Genomic DNA, 18,519 nt, shown 5'->3' with positions numbered 1-18,519 from the left:
TGAAGATGCGCTGAAGCAGCTGGTGGGACCGTGGTGGCCACAGGTGTGCGCGGTGGCACGTGTGTGTGCCAGCCTGTGTAAACAAACAGCCCCAGGGCATCGTGCTCTGGCTGTCAGGACACACAGCGTGCTCACAGCGGTCCCACTGCCCACGTGGCAGCCAGGGGGGCTGCAGAGGACGCCAGCAGAAGGATCATTGTGGTTCCCCAAAAAAAGGCACCATTTTTTTGACATTGAAAACACAAGATTGGCTCCTTGGAGTGGAATGCATGCATGGTTCATATACACTTTGCAGATGGTAGGTAGGCTCTGTGTGTTCTCTATATATATGTATATGTACGTGTGCATGTTTATATTCACATATGTGGCACCAGAAGAGTCACCCTTGAGCACTCAGACATTAGTGAGGACGTTACTGCTGAGCAGCATCACAGCAATGGTTCCAGGGAGATCGTTGGACCTCCTGTTCCCCCTGTCCTGGAGGTGCAGCGTGTGCACCGACTGCCGGTCGCTGGGATCCCCCGTGAGCACCACCTGGCCCAAGAACTCGTCGCTTATCAAGTTGTGGTTCCAGATCTGCGGAAACAAAACAGGGATGAGGGCAGCTCCTTCAGGGATGCAGCCAACCTTCATGAACTGGAGAGAAGGGGTTACTGGGGACCCGCCCTGAGCTGAAGCCAGGGCAGTGGTGAGGTGTGGGGGCGTCACTCTGGTGCTAGTGAGAGGGGTGAAGGACATGCCTTTCCCAGATGTCACCGTGGCGGTGAGAGGTTGAGCTGCATTAACTAGTGGTGCTCAGCCTGGGGAGCAGACCTGCTGTGGACAGCGTGAGGAGAGGGCAGGAGGTCCAGGTGAGAGGTCTCCACCCCTCAGCCCACTGCTTGCCTGCCAGGTACCTGAACAATGATGGGTTGTCCTGGCTTCTTGCGGTAGAAGAGCCCTTTCACATCGAATTCTGGTGATACCGTGTTCTTCTTCACTGGAGAGCGAACCTTCTGCCCTTCACACTTGATGATCACATAAGGATCAGCTCCTGAGGGGAGAAAAGAGAATTTTTTCTTTGTTGTAGCTTCTGTAATTCCTTAGAGTCCCTTTTGCAGGGTGTCATGCAGTACTTTGCCTCCATATCCCACCAGAAGAGATGGATATCTGCCAAAGGGTTTGTCACTCCCCAGATGATGTCCATGGAGCTCAGCTGTTCGACTCAATTTAATTCTATTAGGTGACATTGTTTCTAGGCAGCAGGTGCTGATGGACTGCTATGAAGCTGGGGAAGGGTCTGGATGGAGCACAAGTCTGATAAGGAGCAGCTGAAGGAGCTGGGGGGGCTCAGCCTGGAGAAAAGGAAGCTTAGGGGGACCTTATAGCTCTCTACAACTGCCTGAGAGGATAATATAATGAGGGGGGTTGGTCTCTTCTCCCAGGAAACAAGCAACAGGATGAGAAGGAAGGGCTTTAAATTGCACCGTGGGAGGTTTAGACTGGATATTAGGAAACCCTAATTCATCAAAAGGGTTACAAGCACTGGAACAGGCTGCCCAGAGCAGTGGTACAGTCACCATCCCTGGAGGAAATTAAAAGAGGTGTGGACATGGCACTTGGGAACATGATTTAGTGCAGGAGGACTTGCAGGGCTGAGATAAAGTTGGACTCCATGATCTTAGAAGGCTTTTCCAACTGAAACAATTCTATGATTCTATAAAAGAGCTGCCTCTCTTGTCTCCATATTCTACAGGAACACTCCTTCATCACCCCAAACTCTTCTGACCACTGCAGTAAATGTTCCATGGAGGACATCATCCTACTCAAACCTCCTTTCAGCATTTGCTCTCCTAGAGGCAGGCAGAAATAAAACCATGGAGAAGAGAAAGAGGCTCACATAGGGAAATACCAGATGGAGGATAAAGTTAGAGGACCACGTTCACATACAACCAGCCCACAGCTGAGCTTCCAGGAGAAGAAAAGAGTCTCTCATTAGTGAATACTTTCACCTTGCCAAACAAGTGCTTGTTTTGGGAATTTCAGTAGAGAGAAGGAGCTATTGCAATGGAAGTTTAACTGCCAGAATGCATTTTCTTACCACGAACTTTAGTGGCTATGATGGAAACACAGACCAGTTGGATGAGTTTTCTTGTCCAGGGGAAATGTGGAAATGAGGAGGAACAAACGAGCCCCTTCTGAGGGCCAGGGGTTTTGATTGCCAGACCACCTCTTCGCTAGCTGTCTGTTTGCAAGGACCTGGCTCCCCTGGTGAGACACAGCTGCTGGATTTCACAGCTGTTTTTCCAAACTGCCTTGTCTTTTGGGATGTCCCATTAAATACTCAGATTCCATCAGCCAGAGCCAAATTCCTATCTGCAAATCACTATTTCCAAAGTAGTGTATAAGGCCTGGCCTGGGATGTGTGAGAGATGCAACTGCACTGGAAAACACCAAACACACTGTTGGTGGTGGGAGCTGAACAGCTGGAAAACAGCTGGAAGAAAGCAATTCACAAGAGGTTTTTGTGGAAAAGATGTTTCATGACTCCAGAATCCACAAGAAGGAAAGATAAACCTCCTTGTTTCTGTGACACTACAGAGACCTTTGGCTACAGATTTCCCTGTATTGCTACAGGTGCACTGACCTGTTGTAAATAACACAAGAAAAAAACACCTGGCTAGGGTTAAATTCTCTCCCCAAACACCAGATAGGGTATAAGGAGTCCCTTTGTGGAGTGTGATAAATAACCACACTTGACTAGTCCTTACTTAGAAAAGATCCTACTTGTTACTTTCAGGGATATAGTGATAGGCAGCTCTGATAATAATTATTAGGTGAAAAAAAGGTCTAATTTTAATTGGGTTTTATTTAGAGTTTTTAATTTTTCAATTCTTATATTTTAAATTCAGCTTGAAAGTGTTTGGCTGAATCTTGTCACAATTACCACATATCCTTGACTCAGGAAATGGGGTAGAAAGGCTAGGATCTGGTCTATTTCCATGGTGGAGAGGTATTTGCTTCTCTAATGGTAGCCTCTAGATCTTTTATCCCCTAGCAATCTCCTAGTACAAGCCATCACTACCACTGGGTTTCCTGGTCCAGAGGCAGACAGAACATGGGGCTCTTGCCATGAGCCTCTGTGTGGCTTCAGGGCATGGGGAGGTATGGTCATGCTGCCATCTTCCATGCAGGAAAAGTGATGGATGTCAGAATTGATCTAGATCCACACCATCCCAACGTGAGCTAAATCTGGCATACCCTCTGCTGATGAGACATTTATCCAGCCCCCAGTGATGAATACCACACATCAGGCTCGTTCTCTGTCCTCCTTACTAAGAAGCCTTTAAATACAATTCCTGACTTTTACAGCTGCTCATACCTGGGAGGAAAGCTTGGGTTGTTACAGGACCTCTGCTAAGGGCTTTGGGGAAGTTTTGGGAGGGTCCCAGGTAACAGCCTAAATATAACAGCTCCCAGATCATGTCCACTGCAAGAAGTGAGTTTAGCTCTCCATGGACTTTCTTCTCCTCTGGTGTATGAATCAAGCATGTTCACAGAAAAAAAAAAATAAATCTGAGGATATAAATTCCAGCAATTTCCCACTTCATTAACCACTTCCCAACTCCTCCAGGGCCAGACAACAGGCAGGGAAAGACCAGTACCTCCTTGGGAGTCCTGATTCTTGAGCCCAGCTGCAGCAAGGACATGGATCTGGGATACTACTTGTGGGTAGCCACACATCCCACTCCAACAGGTGTGAGGTGGCTCATCCAGTGTCAGCTCTCTGCAAGGAAAAACATGTGGCCTTTGAGAGGTGCCCAGTGTTATCCCAAAGAATTTGCTCTGGCACAATAAAGGACTGTACCGGCCATTCATTTAAGTGCTGGATTCAATGATCTTTGGCTGATCCTTTTGGGTCTCTTCCAACTCAGAATATTCTGTGATTCTGTGATTTTGTGACTATGCCACAAAGTCTGTCCACTGTCAGACTCTGTTCCCCACTCCAATCTCCTCAACCTGGGCTTGGGATGCTCTCCCATATCATGCTTAGAAGCAGAGTGGGAGCTTCTCTGCATGTCTGTGGAGATATCTGTAAAGATGTCTTGTTTCTCGACCAACCTTAACAAAAAGCCAAAGTGCAGCTGCAGGCAAGGCTATGACCATTCAGGAAAACCCCAAACCAAAAGCACAGGGCTGTCTCCAAAGAGCCAATTCCTCCCCATCCCTGCTCGTGCTCCTTACCGGCAATCTGAAGGCACGTCTGTGAAAATCCTGAGAAGGAACTCGCCTTCGTGACCAGGGTCAAAAGTGGTGGGGATGATGACGTAGCGGCCTTCCTTCAGGTCTGTCCTCAGGAAGACGCTGCGGGAGTTGATGTAGATGGAGCTGGCCACCTTCTGCTGCAGCGTGTGCATCCGGTAGTTCCTGTTCAGCTCCACCTGGGCAGAGACCACAGTGGATTGTCACTGGCTGAAAAGGTACTGGCATCCACCATGGGGGGAAAAATTGCGAGGACTGAGTCCACAGTGCCAGGAGAGCTGTATTTGGGAGAACCAGGAAAACGGTCCCAACTGTGCTGGGTGGAAAAGAAGTGTGGATATGGCTTTCTGAATTCTTTTGACTCAGGGACTCATCTCCTTCATCCCAGCTTAACACTGCAGGCCCAGCAAACAACACATACAGATTAGTCTAACAGATTTCAACATCTGGAGAGAAAAGACTAATTGTTGCTTTTAGCAAGAACTGCACAGAATCACAAAATGGTTCCAGTTGGAAGGGACCTGCAAGATCATCTGATTTCAATCCCCTGTCATGGGCAGGGACACCTCCCACTAGAACAGGTTACTCAAAGCCACATCCAGCCTGGCCTTTAAAAATTTCCAAGGATGGGGCATCCACAGCCTTTCTGGGCAACCTGTTGTCCATGCTGTTCCCTTTGATATCCCTCTTCCTCTCTAGAGAAGGGCAGGCTGTGCTGATGGCACCCCACAAACACCCTGATAATGCTTAAATGAACGATCTGGTCATGCAGGGGGCTGCTGTACCACTCCACAACCAGCAAATTTACAGTGGCATTCAGGCCAACATGCAGGAACCCCAGCCTACCTTATGGATATCAAAGCCTATGGCCAAGTTTTCTCCTTTGCCCTCTTTGCGACTGGTCCTTTTGGGCTTCTGCTGGATGGAGATCAGCACTTCATCTTCTGCCTTCTTCACATCAAACACATACTAGAAACAAAGAGAGGAAAGTAAGGGAAATACTTACTAATACAGGATCCCTGGGCATGGGTGGGGGTGCATTTAATAGATCAGATTGGGAGCTTTTCCCAATCCACCTCCATGCAGGGACATGCATGGCTTCCAAAGGCTACAGAGCTGGAAGCTGGAAACAACCCTCGCACATCCTTGATGAGAACTCCTGGAACAGAACTGACCATCCCTCAACTGCTTGTTAGATGAAGGATTCAAAAGGACCTGGCTCGTGATTGTGAGAATCCCAGTTCAGAGAGGACAAGACAGTAGCAGAATCATTTATGCTGGAAAAGACCTCTAAGATCACCCAGTCTAACCCTTAACCTAGCACTGCCAAGTCCACCACTAAACCATGTCCCCAAGTGCCACATCCACATGCCTTTTGAATGCTTCCAGGAATGGTGAATGTACCACTGCTCTTGGCAGCCTCTCCTACTATCTTCACCCTTCCCTAAGAAAGAAGTTTTCCCTAATATTTTCTAATACCTCCCCTGGCACAACTTGAGGCTGTTTTCTTTTGTCCTACCACTTCTTACCACTTTCAGAAAGTTGTAGAGAGCCATAAGGCCCCCTTGAGCCTCCTTTTCTCCAGAAAAGTTTGTTCCAGGACATGAACTTCAAGCTAGAAGGAAATGGCTCTATGGGCAACACCTGTCCTGGTAAATTTAACAGGGTAAAAGTTTGGGCACAAAAACTGGAATCTGGTCATTCAGATGTCCAGATTGTTGGAGGTGACTCCTGGCCCTGTTAGACTGGGGCCAGCCAACACTGCTACCCTGTGGCACAGTTGGTTTTTCCCTTGTGCCAAGATGCTCTACACTAAGCACTTGGATGCAGTCTCCTTGATAAGAGGGATAATGTTAATAGAGTTGGCCTCAATGCTGGTCATGTTCTGCCAGAGAATTGCCATAAGCACAAATAATATATTACAGGTCTGGCAGCATTTTGGCCTTCTAGGTCCCTGTAGGAGAGTTAAACGCTGGGAAGCACATGTGAAGGTTCCAGAAGGCCCCATTACTCACTTGGGGGTTCTGCAGAAAAGTGTCCTTGTGGTTGATGCAGCCTCCGGAGCGGTTTTTCAAGGGGTCGCTGCTTCTGGTCCATGCCCCGTGTAGCACTGCCTCCTCCCAGGTCTTGTGGATGCTCAGGTAGGAGGTGTTGATCAGACGGCACTTGATGATGTCCGTGAAGTATTTGCAGAAATCTTCAAAGGTCATCCTGAGTCAGGAAAGGGCAGAACTGGGTTATGCTGCTTCATTCCCTGGAAATGTACACTGCAGGGATTTTCTTCATCACCTATTAGTGTTGTCTCTGATGGGCGATGAGTATCAAAAGTTATTCATCAGATATTTCCAAAAGAGATGGAGATACCTTTCTCTATGTCTGCAGTAAATACTTCTTGAGTTCAAACAACACATCTCTGTGTTTTGGAGTGGGAGAAGTAGCACAGTGGCCCTTTTGCCACAGAAGAGTAAATGTGCTGAAATATTCCTGGTGAGGCTGTGAAGTTCAGCTCATTTATGACAGGTTCTCATTACCCTGGTGAAATGGTTTGGCCCCTGAGTGGTGCCCTAGAAGAGCACTTCGCAATTCCAGGGCCATGGCCATCAAAAGCTAACACCCATGGGCTCAAGGAGGGAGCTTCACTAGAGATCCTGTGGCTTGGAAGCCTGTTTTCTCTGGCTAGCTGTATGCATGGAAAAGATGTACATGCTCCATGAGGTGGGAGGATGCTGTGGGCATGGCCTGTAGTGACAAACCCAGGAGGGGGACTCACCAGAACTCTCCATCATCTTCCACTGTCATTCCCATCTTCTCTCTCTCACTTTTACTCACTTTCTGCCACTCCTCAGAGCTGTGGGAAGAGACCAGGATCATTACTCAGAGGTAAGGGACACACAAGAATTTGAGGCACAAGGACTGTACAAAGGCAGTCCCCACGCTGCTCTGGTTAGGTCAGCCGCCAAACACAGGGGAAGTGCAGCATGGCTTGGAACTTCAGCTTCCTTCCTGACCAGTGGAGTTGAATCCAGTCTGGCAAGGTTTTATTTGGCCAGTACAATCACAGCCCTATCCATAAGGATAACAAAATTGACTGTGGCCAAAGGCTCTGGTTGCACCAGCCCTTGGTTCCTCATCTCATCCCCAGCCATCACAGCAGTTGGTGGTGGCAGAGGCTGATGCTGTTGGGTGCTCGTTTTGCTGGAATACGACTGGGAGCACAAAGGTGACCTATGAACATCCTTCACTAGTATGAACGAACGTGGAATCATAGAATCACAGAATGGTTTGTGCTGGAAAGGACCTTAAACATGATCTCATTCTAACCCCCCTGCTGTGAGTAGGGGAACCTAACACTAGATCAGGTCTCTCAAAGCCCCATCCAACCTTCACCTTGAACACTTCCAGGGATGGAGCATCCACAGCTTCTCTGAGGAACTGTACCAGTTCCTCACCACCCTCACAGGGGAGAATTTCCCACTGAAACCAGCTGTCCGTCCCAACTCACGTGTCGCTCCAAGGGCCGTTCCACTCCCGCTCGCCCCATGGGTTGCGCATGCGGATCATGTCCAGCTTCTCCGACTTGAAGAAGGACAGAAGGCCATGGCCCAGACGGACCTTCCGCACGTCCGTCACCGCGTACGCGTGGCCCTTCACCAGTCCGCAGGCCAGGCGAGCCTCCATGTCAGCTGCTGACGTGGCCTGGCAGGGAACACAGACAGTGCTCAGACCAGGGGGACATGACCACCCCTGCGGGGGCTGGGAAAGAAAGCAGCTCAGATTTCCCTGCGGGTGTCATTAAGCCAAAAAGAAGAGCACCAATAATCAGGGAGAAATCCAGTTGGCAAGTCTCAGATGCCATTTTATGTGCTGGATCCCCCCTTTTCTTCATTTGCTTCATGAGGTCTCTGAGCTACCATACTGGTGACTGATAAAGCTTATACACTGATAATACTGTGAGGTCTGGAAACCAGCATTTGTAGAGATGCCCAGATGCAGACACCAAAATGCCTTTCTCTGGAGTGGATCCCCTCCTAGCCTTCAAAGACTGCTGGGATGAACGTGGGCTCTTGGACATAGCAATGAAGAATAAATAGGGTTGACATTCAGGATTCGCTCCTTTTGCCAGCACCCAGAACTGGGAACCCACAGTTTATCTGACCTAATTTAGAAGTTTATGACTGTGTAAGACAACTGCATCCTAAACCACCTCTTCCCATGGCACTGTGACCATACTGGTGATGTTGCTTACTTTGATGGAGCAGCTGATGAGGCCTCCCCTGTTGTGCACCTTCAGCACGCGCTCAAAGAGGAGGTTTCGCTTGGCTTCATCAGCGATGTAGTCCCCTTCGGTCAGGTCGATAGGTTCAGAGACCCCACCAGTGAAATCCACCAGGGCATCAGCTGTGTTGCCTCCATCCAGGGCTTCGTAACAGCCTGACAACCTGAAAGAGGGTGGCAGGGATGGCACAACACTGGCCTGACATTTTAAGGGGTCGGGGATGATTCCTGGGGCAACCTCAAGAATGGAGATTTGCAGTTGAACTTCAAGTGGGAGAGGACAGCAAACTAGTGTGAAAAAATAGGACCCACATTCCTTGCCGCACTCTTGCTGTCATAGGACCATGGTGAAAGGAACTTGAAATCTCTAGAATAGGTGTTACTTAAAGAAACATTGAGGGGTGTTTTGCTTTGAGGATAAATTAGGGCTAGAGAAAGGGTTTTTTCCTCAGTGTTTGTCTGTTTGAGTTATGTACTACTTCTCCACAGGAAATTGTTGTTTCCACTGCTGCAAACTGGCTGGTGAATGAACAGAGAGGAAAATCAGAGTGCCCAGATCCCACTGTATCCTACAACTGCCTGGGTACCTACTTGGCATAAGCTTTCTCCACCAAGGCACACCAGAACTCGTTCCTGGAGTTGGAGTGGCAGTAGATGAGCTGATTGTGGAGCGTGGGCAGGCGGTCGTCGATCACCACATCCAGCCACTGACCGAAACGCCAGAACTGGAAATGGAAGATCCCCACGTAGCTCTCGGGTTTCTCAGGGTTCCACTCCTGCTCCTTCCAGTCTGGGATGACCTGCAAAAGAAGAGGCACATATACCCAAATTATTCCTTTTTTTTTGCTGGGATTGACTCTTATCCTGGAAATAATGCAGACAATATCAAAGACAAGGAAGAATATGAGGGGGATGGACTTGCTTACAGTCTGCTGGGGCCAGCTTTTGGACCTGGCTCTGCCAATGCAGACTAGATTAACATGTACTGGAATAGCTTAGACTTCACTGTCCCTTGGAAGGTAGAGTTAAAGACCTCTGTCCTCTTTCTTATAACCCTACCCTGGAATCTGCTGCCATCTATTTCTGTAGACAGGCTATTGGAGCAGATGAGTTCTTTGCCTAACCAGGGATGGTTATTTTTATGACCATGTATTTTGGTTTTTTTGGTGTCAGTAGGCTACCACTAACAAAGAGCACCATCTTTGGTTCCCCTACTTGATTCTGCTGTGACTGGACTGGCCTAAGAACAAGTGTGGTATTCATCTGCCTGGTGCCAAAGAAGATACAGGCAGTGGATATGCTGCATGAACCTGCTCTGTTAAGTAAAAGTGGGAAAAACAGAACCCCCATTCCCTCAAGGTCTCCATTCTTCCCTGTCAAGGGCTACCATGCTCACCCAGGCAAGCACAGGGAGTTGATTTGATGAAAGATGGAAAAGAAGGCCTGAGTTGAAAGAAGCCCTAGAGCAGCTGAGGGGTCAGAGGAAGCACAGGTTGGTGTCACTGCCAGCAGGACAGGCACAAGCAAAGGGGAACTGCCCAAGTCCATAGCCCGTCGTGGCTGCAGGCACCCCCAGCTCTGCTTTGGATGAACAATTCACCCAACAGCCGGGACAGAAATGAGCACAGGCAGGCACAGAGGGTACACGCAGCGGGATCTGCGTCTTGTTTGGAACCAGGACACAGAGGCACACGGCAAGGAACTACCCTACCACAGTTTGGCTTTTGCTGAGGCTGGAGGCCATGTGGTTTTACTGCATGGCCAGGGCAGGCTGTGAGGACACCTGTGGTTACTGCAGCTGATGGCTGACAAGGACTGACTTACACAGCAGCAGCAAACTGACTGACTGTCCACACCCCTGCTACTCCACTCGCCTGCTCCCAAAGGATCCTGAGCTCAGTGATAAAAAAACCCAAGTTGTCCATGCAAGCAGGCATTATGTTATGATGTTCCAATACACCAAATAATCACTTTCCTGTGGAGAGCCGAGCATGTTGGGATGGGATAGGAGAGGACACAACTATATTGCATGGAAAGAGCCTCTTCCAGAAGTCACAGGACATGGTGAAACCACCTTTACTGTCTACCCTTGTCCAGCTGACAGAACTGCTTTTTGTTGTTGTTGTTTGTTGGGGGGGGTTGGGTTTTTTTTGTAGTTTATTTTTGTTTTTTGTCTGCTGTCACAAAGCAGGAATTGTGCAGAGAGAATTCCCTCTGAAGAGCCCCCCGACTCCTTAGCTACCAGCAATGATCCAGCCCAGGGCTCTTATTGCTCCTACACTGAAATATTAATGATGCCATCAGCCCTGCAAGCTCACAGGCACTCTTGAGTCGACTGGATCAATAGAAGCAGAGCAGACAGAGCCATGAAAAAGAGACACTTGGAGGGTTTGGTGCTAACAACTGAGGTCCCAGAGTCCTCTCTGGAGACTGCCAGGAGAGGTCAGCCAGCCCTCCATCAGTGCCCATGGATTCCCTCCTGACTGGAGCTCATCCTAATGAATTGTCACAGGGGGCCGTTGTGATAATCAACTCGCTATTAATGTGGGCTTAGAAATGATCCCAGCATTGATTAGAGGCAGCTCGTGTGCCAGAGCTGGTAGTGACAGCTTCCAGCTGGCTGGGCTGAGACTTGCTCCGACTGTCACTGGTGGCAGGACACACAGGTCTCCACCATCATCCTCATTTCTTCCCTTGGGGGCAGCTCTGGGAGCGCCCTCCACCACTGAAGGCAGCAAAAATGGTCAGCTTTCATCCAGGGCAGGCTCCAGGAGCAGGGACTGGTCGTATTTCTACACTGAGCCAGGAGGAAATGAGAGGAGTCTGATCTCCACAGATGTTCCCTGCTGGAGAATACCATGGACCACCCATGCCAGGATCCCAACAAGTCCTGCACTCAGCTTGGTTGTGCGACACTGGGGCAGTGGAAACCACATTCTTCTCCTTCACCCAGCTGTGCTGCTTTTTCCTTGGGGGCTCACAAAATCTGAAGCTGCAACACCATTTAGTGTGACAAATTTACAGTGAAAGGGTTGAGAGACAGGTAAATTGGGAGCTCAGAAATGCCAGGGTCACCTCCCTAAGCTGATTTAGGGCTTTTTTTCAATTTTTTTAAGAGAGGGAAAAGGTACCAGTGACCCTGGGAAAAAACCTCCCTGATTAGAAGGAGAAATTGGTACATTCCAAGTTCTCCAAGCCTTCTGCTGGGCACTTGCCAGTTCAGAATAAGGAGAGAGGCACCTAGCTGTTCCAGTCTGCTGGGCTGTGGTACAGACTGGGATGAAATTCCCCTGGAAGTTGGAACAGGGTGATGTATCTGAAAGTCTTTATGGGATGCTGAAACTGGGTAGGGATAGTTTCAGTGACTGGTAAAAAGAGGCTCATCCCTGCAGCAGAGAGAGATCACACTGGTCCCTTCACCTCCCTCCCCAGTTCTGAAGGAAACAAGGATCCACCTGAAAATCATTTTGCCCAGCTTCAACCCCCTCTTGGCCACAAAAAACCTGCTCAATACTCCATGAAGCCTTTCAGAGAAGAAATGTTCATCTTAAATGTTACAGGAAGTTAAAAGGGGCTCAAGGATACCAATATTGAGCTGAAATTTGGTGCTTTATTGCGTGCAGAGTTAGGGCAGCTTCCAAAGGGAGCATGAAGAAGACACAAACAGCCTCAGTGCTTAAGGGGAACCCATTGTCTAGGCTTTTATTTACTGTGGTACACCAACAGCCAGGGGGATATCTGCAGCAAGAACTCTACCCTAGCAATGTAGCAATGGCATATTGTGAGACTCAGCATGCAATAACCCCTTTGGATGTTGCAGTGGCTCCTGCTGTTTGGTCTAAAGTGGTTTGTAGTCAGGAACTCTGCCCTGGGATGAACAAGGAAGGGTTTTCTATGGCAAAGTCTGCGAGGACCCTAGAGGGTGTTTGGCCAAGCAGGGATGCATCCACTTTTCTCTCTACTCACTGAGTCCAGCATTTCTTGGGGTCTAAACAAAGACATCAACTTGTCTGGCAGTGGCCATGGCATGGCTGTAGGATTTGGTGGTTACTGGGCCTTGGTTTTGGGCAAGACTTGGAGCTCCCACCATCTCTCCAGCCAGCAGCTGATCTGCTTTCTTTTCCCTCTCTGCCTGGCATAATTTCTGCATGTCATTTTATACACTATTGTTGGGCTGGGGAAGGCATAGGGTCTGCATCTCTGGAGGTTTGGAGAAGAGGTTGGACTCTTTTTGGGGCTGGTCTGCATAAGTCTGCAGATACACAGGTACAAAGCCAACTTGCCCTGGCTTTCCCATCACTGCTCTCTCCTGACTCATCTTGTGAAGATGTCAGGCCACCCATGTACTCACGCATGCTTGAGTGCAATCTAAGCAGAGGACCAACTGCAATAATACTTAGCTCTTTTAAGGGACTTTTCAATCTGTGTGTCTCAAGAAGCTTCACTGAAATACTCTCCACTTTTTGGTGGAGGAAAAGGAAACATCCAGACTTAATAGTTTACTTGCAGTCATCCGGCAAACTAAGCAAAAACACTCTCCTATTCCAATAGTTATAGATGTATCAATTCCTTCTGCTCCCCTGGTCACCCAGACACCTTTCCTTGTTTTAGAGGGCAGGAGAAACTGCTTTTCAGGGACAGAAGCAGCAGGTTCCTGCTCTGTGCCTTGCAAAGTGCTCTGCAGCCTCATGGCTCTCTATAGACACTTCAGAGTAAATATTTTCATGGGTGCTTTAAGGACAGAACAAGGCACAAATTAGCTCTACTGCAGAGGACTCATTGCTGGCCTAGGCTGCTCTGAGCTGCTGGCTCTGCCCACACACACACACACATCTCCTCCAACCCATCTTGGACCAACAAATTCCACCCTCCCCCCAGCAAGAAATGGTGGCAGTGGTCAGAAAAGGCTGGTCCAACGTCCCCATTAGTCCAGGGGGTTTACAGTCTGCAGGGCACAGTGAGTCCGAGTGTATGTACTTCAGCTTCACAGCAAGGTGGATTCTCCGTGGGACTGGTCTTCAGAGACTCCAAGCAGCCACAGCAGCAGCACAAGTCACCAGAGCCTGCAAGCACTCAGCACCTTGCAAGGAGAGGAGCTCCATCACAAACAACGGCTAGGATGGAAACTGGAAAGCAGGGCTCTCTCCAGGGGTCCCTGCTGGTTTCTGGCATGGCAATTATTCATTTTTCCAGTGGGTTTTTGGTGTGCAGTTGCTACAGTGAGAGGACTGAGGGCAGCCTCGTATTTCCAAGCCAGTAAGACCCTGCGTGAATCCCTGATGAATTTACATGCACACAGTCTTATTCTCCAGGCAAATGCAGCAGCAAGGCCATGGCCCCCTTGTCCCCATCATTTGGACAGTGGGCAGCACATTTGGGGAATATTTCACAGAGCTGAGGGGCTCCTGAAGCACTGAGCTGTTCTCTGCTTTACCATGGTGCTGTCTTCTCATTAAAAAGAAAAAAAGAAAAAAAGCCCAGATGTAAAAATGGAACAAAGAACTGGACTGAAAGAAGCATAGCTGGAAGGAGAAAAGCCAAGCAAGAGGGGGGATCAGGCTTTAAAAACAATGGAGCCTTTCAGCTGAGCTGGTTCGAGGCCACCGGTGAAAGAGAGGAGAAAATACATCACCTTGCGGATCTGGGCTAACTCTGCTATCCGCTCCCCAAATTCCTGGGCATCTGCCTCATTGCACTCCACCTCCTCAGCCCCTGGCTTCTTCCAGAAGATGCCCACCGGCTCCAGCAGCTGCCGGGTCATCAGGTGGGTGAGGTCAGGAGTCCAGTGCTGGGAGGTGCCCGTCAGCGTCACCTTCCCGGGTCTCTCCAGCCGCACGTTCCAGCGGAGGAAGCGCAGTTGGTGCTGCTGGGTGAAATCCACTCGGTAGATGTGCTCGTTGGGGCGCAGCAGCTTCTCCCCATCCTGGGGCCTCATGTTCCTTTGCTGCAGGCTCTGGAACCGCAGCCGCATGCGCCAGGTGAGCTGCTCGTCGCAGGTGAAGGGCAGCTCGAGCACCCCTGCCCCAGCTGCCATCACCCCGGCTGCTCCTCTGCTCCGTCCTCAGCAGCGTGTGGCTCTCAAACGGGACACGCGGGGGGAAAGATCAGACAGGCCCCTGGAGCTGGTGTCCCTCCTCCACAGTCGCAGCAGTGCTAGGCAACCCGCCCAGTGACGCAGAACACCTCTGGGGCTGCCCCTGGGCGCCCTCCCGACTCTTCTGCAGGTTCAGAGCTGTTGGTGCTGCTGTGCACGATAATCCATAGGGAAGGGATGTCTCATGTCAGCCTCCCCGGCAACCTCCCTGACAACCACGGCTCATTATCCCAAAACAAAGCCAGGGATGCCACCCTGGGAGGGATGAGTGGCACTGGCTTTCTCTCAGTGTAGGTTCATGGCGAATTCAGGCTGGAATGAGACTCTGGAGGAGTCTGGTCCAAGCTACTGCTCAAAGCAGGACTTAGTTCAGAGTTAAATCAGTCATGTTTCTCTGGGCTTCATGCAGTCCATCTCTGGGTATCTCCATGGACAGAGGTCCCACAGCCTCTCTGGGCTCTGCTCCAGGGTCTGACTGAGTTCGTGCAGAAGATAAGCTGCAGCTTGTGCTGCTGTCCTTTGTCCTCTGACTGTGCATCCCCACAAGAGCCTGGCTCCATCTTGGCCACACTCCCCTATCCAGGCTGGATGGGGCTCTGAGGAACAAGGTCCAGTGGCAGGTGTTTCTGCCCATGGCAGGAGGGATGGAGCTAGATAACCTTTAAAGGTTCCTTCCAAGCCAAACTATTCTGTGATTCTACAGTTATGTAGCTGCCCACAGCAATAGGCTCCCCTTTTACCTTCTCTCCTCCTGCATGTACAAACCCACTTTCCTCCTGACCATTTTGGTGGCCTCCATCAGGCTGTGCCATCCAGAAAAAGACACGAGGGACCCAAGGGACAAATTGACTATAAGTCAATGAATAGCAAACTAACATGACCATCACGCCCTTTTCAGCATGGCACAGCTGGCAGGAACCAGACACCACACTGCTCCTGCAGTAGCAAATCAGCCCCAGCACCCTTGCATGGTTTTGACCCCCATTTAATGGGGTCTCAGTTTCTTTTCATAAAAGCTAGACACGTCTGAAGGATCATAGAAAGTGTGCTATGGAGCCAGATCACACCTAGAGCCATGTAGGGTCATCCAAGACTCAGGAATTTAGAAAATAGCTCTCAACTAAATTCCAGTACCCCATTCCCACTCAGTGATTCATGCCACACAGGCTTAATGGGAAGCAGGGACATGGAGAAAGCAAGGTGGAGGAAAATGTTTGAATAAAATAACCTCCTAGGATCCACAGGGAAGTGTTCCCTGCCTTATTTTCTAGAAGGTATTCCCCCCCACACACACACTTAAGAGAGACAGTTTCTCTGTGTGAAGTGGAGCAAGGGACATGCAGAGCCTATGTCACATTCTGGTGTACACCAGGAACACGTTTTCTAGTAGCCATGGGTGATCTGGGCCAAGATTCCTAGGCTGATATTTCAGAGATACTTAAGCCTGCATCAGTACCTCTCAGCTTTTGCCAGACCCCAAACAGAGACATTTTGGTGTGCAGCAATGTTATCACAACATGTGATAACACTGCACGTGTAATCACACTTAGGACCAAGGGGCCCATTATTTCTGTCTGTGAGATCTTCAGCAAATAAGAAATTCTTTACTGTGAGCATGGTGAGACACTGACACAAAGGGCTCAGAGAATTTGTGGATGCCCCATCCCTGGAAGTGTTCGAGGACAGGTTGGATGGGGCTTTGAGCAACCTGATCCAGTGAAAAATGTCCCTGCCTGTGACGGGGGAGCTGGAACCAAATGGTCATTGGGGTCCCTTCCAACCTATATAATTCTATAAATCAAACCTTTCTGAAAGAAAAGAGAGGGCAGGTAAAAAAAAGCCTCTGAGAGTTAAAGCAATGGAAAATGAGAAGTTGCAAACACCCACAGCCAAATTGCCAAGGGAGGAAGAGCAATGCCCGGCAAACTGAAATAATGACGTGTCCAAAGGGACCCAGCCTCTGTTTGGTTGGCATTTCCCAGGGCAGAGCTGGAAGTGAATGGGGAGGAAGGATGACAACTTGCTTACTCACCCTTGGGGGATGTTGATGGTGAGGAACAAGCTAAACAACCCTGTGCACCACCCTGGTGATGAGAGCCACAGCAGTCACCACAGCCACCATGGCAGGAAGTCATATTGCTTATCTAGAGGGCAACAACAGCTATCCTGCTCCCATATGAAGAAAAACCTCGATTTTAACAAAAAATGGGGATGCTGCAAGAAATCCCTGAGCCTGGTGTTAATGCTCAGCACAGGAAGCAGAGACTGGAAGAACCACAGCACACAGAGCAGAGGTAAAGTTGTGGGGTGGAGGAAACTGTCCCAGGGCCATGTAGGAGGCTGTGGCTGAAGGAGGTGGTGCAGCCTGCACACACTGGCTGCCTTTTACAGTAAAATCTGGGAAAAGCTGCTCACAACTTGCTGGTCTCTTGCCCTGTGATGATGCACACCTGCACCAGAAGCTGAAGTTCCCCAGCCTTGGCTTTCACAGGGCTGACATCTTGCACAGCTGAGGCCATGGTGGAGATGGGCACAGACTGTCCAAGGATGTGGCACTGAGCACCTCCCTCCCCCTGTACCTCTCTGCTTGCTCCCCAGCCCCTCGCTCTGGTGCAGCTCCCTGGTGGCTTTCTGGCACAGAGTACATTCCCCTTGGACCCCACACTCGACGGAACACTGCCCCATGGTGCCATCCAGCCTTGGACACACCAGGGATGGGTGCTTTGGGCAAGCAGTGCCTTGGGAGAGATGCTAACAGCCTGAAATCAACCTTCCTGCCCCAGCATGAGGTGTGTCACTGCCAAGGTGGAACAACCAAACAGCCAAAGAGAGGGGACACCATGGGAACGAGGGAAACAGGGCCTAATGCTGCAGCTGAGCATCCATAACTTTGTTCTTCTTGTTAGTTTTTGGATTATTTTGGTATTCAAAGGGTCAAATTTGGGATCTGAAAAACAGGATGGGATTTGATCCACTTGCTTAAGGAGAAACTGGCCAAGGGTTTGGCTGGAGTGTGGTGACTGCAGTCATGGTGACCAACGCCCTTTGCAAGTCAGTCTTTTAAGGGAGATTTTTTTGCACATTATCAGCTTTCCAGGACATGAGGCATCTCTGAGAGCCAGTTTTTGACCTGGACAAACACAATGCAAAGCCAAGGTGTTGACAGGCTCTCCCTGGCATGGGGAATCACTTACCTTCTGCCACAGAGACTCCCGGGATGCCAGGGAGGAGCAGGCAGCCACGAACCAGCAGTTCCCAACCTGGCCCTGGTGCAAGTCATGGGAGCTGATCCCATCCACAAAGAGACGTGGATCATTGCAGATTTCCTGTGGGACAGGAGAAAAACAGACACACTGGCTCAGTGAGCAGACACGGACATACAGGGAATTCAGAAGCAGAGCTTCTTGGCAAAGGAAAGTCACTTCCTCTCTTGCTCAGACTCCGTGTAAACCTGACCTGCAGCTTTCTGCTGCCCTTGCTCATCAGGCTGGTGGCAGAAGGGCCCTGTCCTGCCTGCTGCTCTCACCAGGACATGGGCAGCATCACAAGACCAACTCCCTATTCCGTCCCAGCACCAGTGCAGCTTTGTCGTAATTATCCCTGTTGATAATGTATAGTTCACACCATTACTGCCCTTCTAAGTCTGCTCTTTCAGATGCCTCTACTCCATGACTGTTTTACAAAGAGTGAGGGATCTACTCTTCCATATCCTAGTACAGCAGATAAAAAAATTTGGTGAGCCAAAAGATCTGTAGCTGAGCCAGAAGGATTAAATACTCATTCTGCCACCCAAACCAGGATGGTGGATTGTGCATAGGCACAATTAATAGAGAAGCTTGGGTGGGAGGCAGCTGGGAGGTAAGATCATCCTTCCAACCGTGCATGAAGACCATTGGCTTTTCTCTGCC

At 49.6% G+C, this 18,519-nt stretch overlaps 2 protein-coding genes across 2 annotated transcripts in view; both read right to left on the bottom strand.

The window, feature by feature from the left end:
• Positions 1 to 393: 393 nt before the first annotated feature.
• CAPN5 (calpain 5) overlaps positions 394 to 18,519 on the bottom strand; it is a gene marked incomplete at its 3' end in the record, with an annotated part of 48,971 nt that continues 30,845 nt past the window's right edge. The window contains exons 3-13 of the mRNA XM_084200901.1: positions 17,806 to 17,937; positions 9,109 to 9,317; positions 8,489 to 8,681; positions 7,745 to 7,938; positions 7,013 to 7,090; positions 6,258 to 6,453; positions 5,089 to 5,211; positions 4,225 to 4,421; positions 3,645 to 3,766; positions 897 to 1,033; positions 394 to 576 (exon numbers count right to left, since the gene is read on the bottom strand). Coding sequence (XP_084057027.1) covers positions 394 to 576; positions 897 to 1,033; positions 3,645 to 3,766; positions 4,225 to 4,421; positions 5,089 to 5,211; positions 6,258 to 6,453; positions 7,013 to 7,090; positions 7,745 to 7,938; positions 8,489 to 8,681; positions 9,109 to 9,317; positions 17,806 to 17,937 — 1,764 coding nt within the window. The remainder of the gene's footprint in view (positions 577 to 896; positions 1,034 to 3,644; positions 3,767 to 4,224; positions 4,422 to 5,088; positions 5,212 to 6,257; positions 6,454 to 7,012; positions 7,091 to 7,744; positions 7,939 to 8,488; positions 8,682 to 9,108; positions 9,318 to 17,805; positions 17,938 to 18,519) is intronic.
• OMP (olfactory marker protein) lies at positions 14,072 to 14,551 on the bottom strand (the record flags this gene model as incomplete). The annotated part of the gene is made up of 1 exon (XM_084226751.1): positions 14,072 to 14,551. One exon carries the CDS (start codon positions 14,549 to 14,551, stop codon positions 14,072 to 14,074), a length of 480 nt encoding a protein of 159 aa, XP_084082877.1.

The sequence above is a fragment of the Fringilla coelebs genome (assembly GCF_963513975.1).
Source record: "Fringilla coelebs genome assembly, chromosome: 2".
NCBI classification, from domain to species: Eukaryota; Metazoa; Chordata; class Aves; order Passeriformes; family Fringillidae; genus Fringilla; species Fringilla coelebs.
This window is presented reverse-complemented; position numbering and strand designations above follow the sequence as displayed.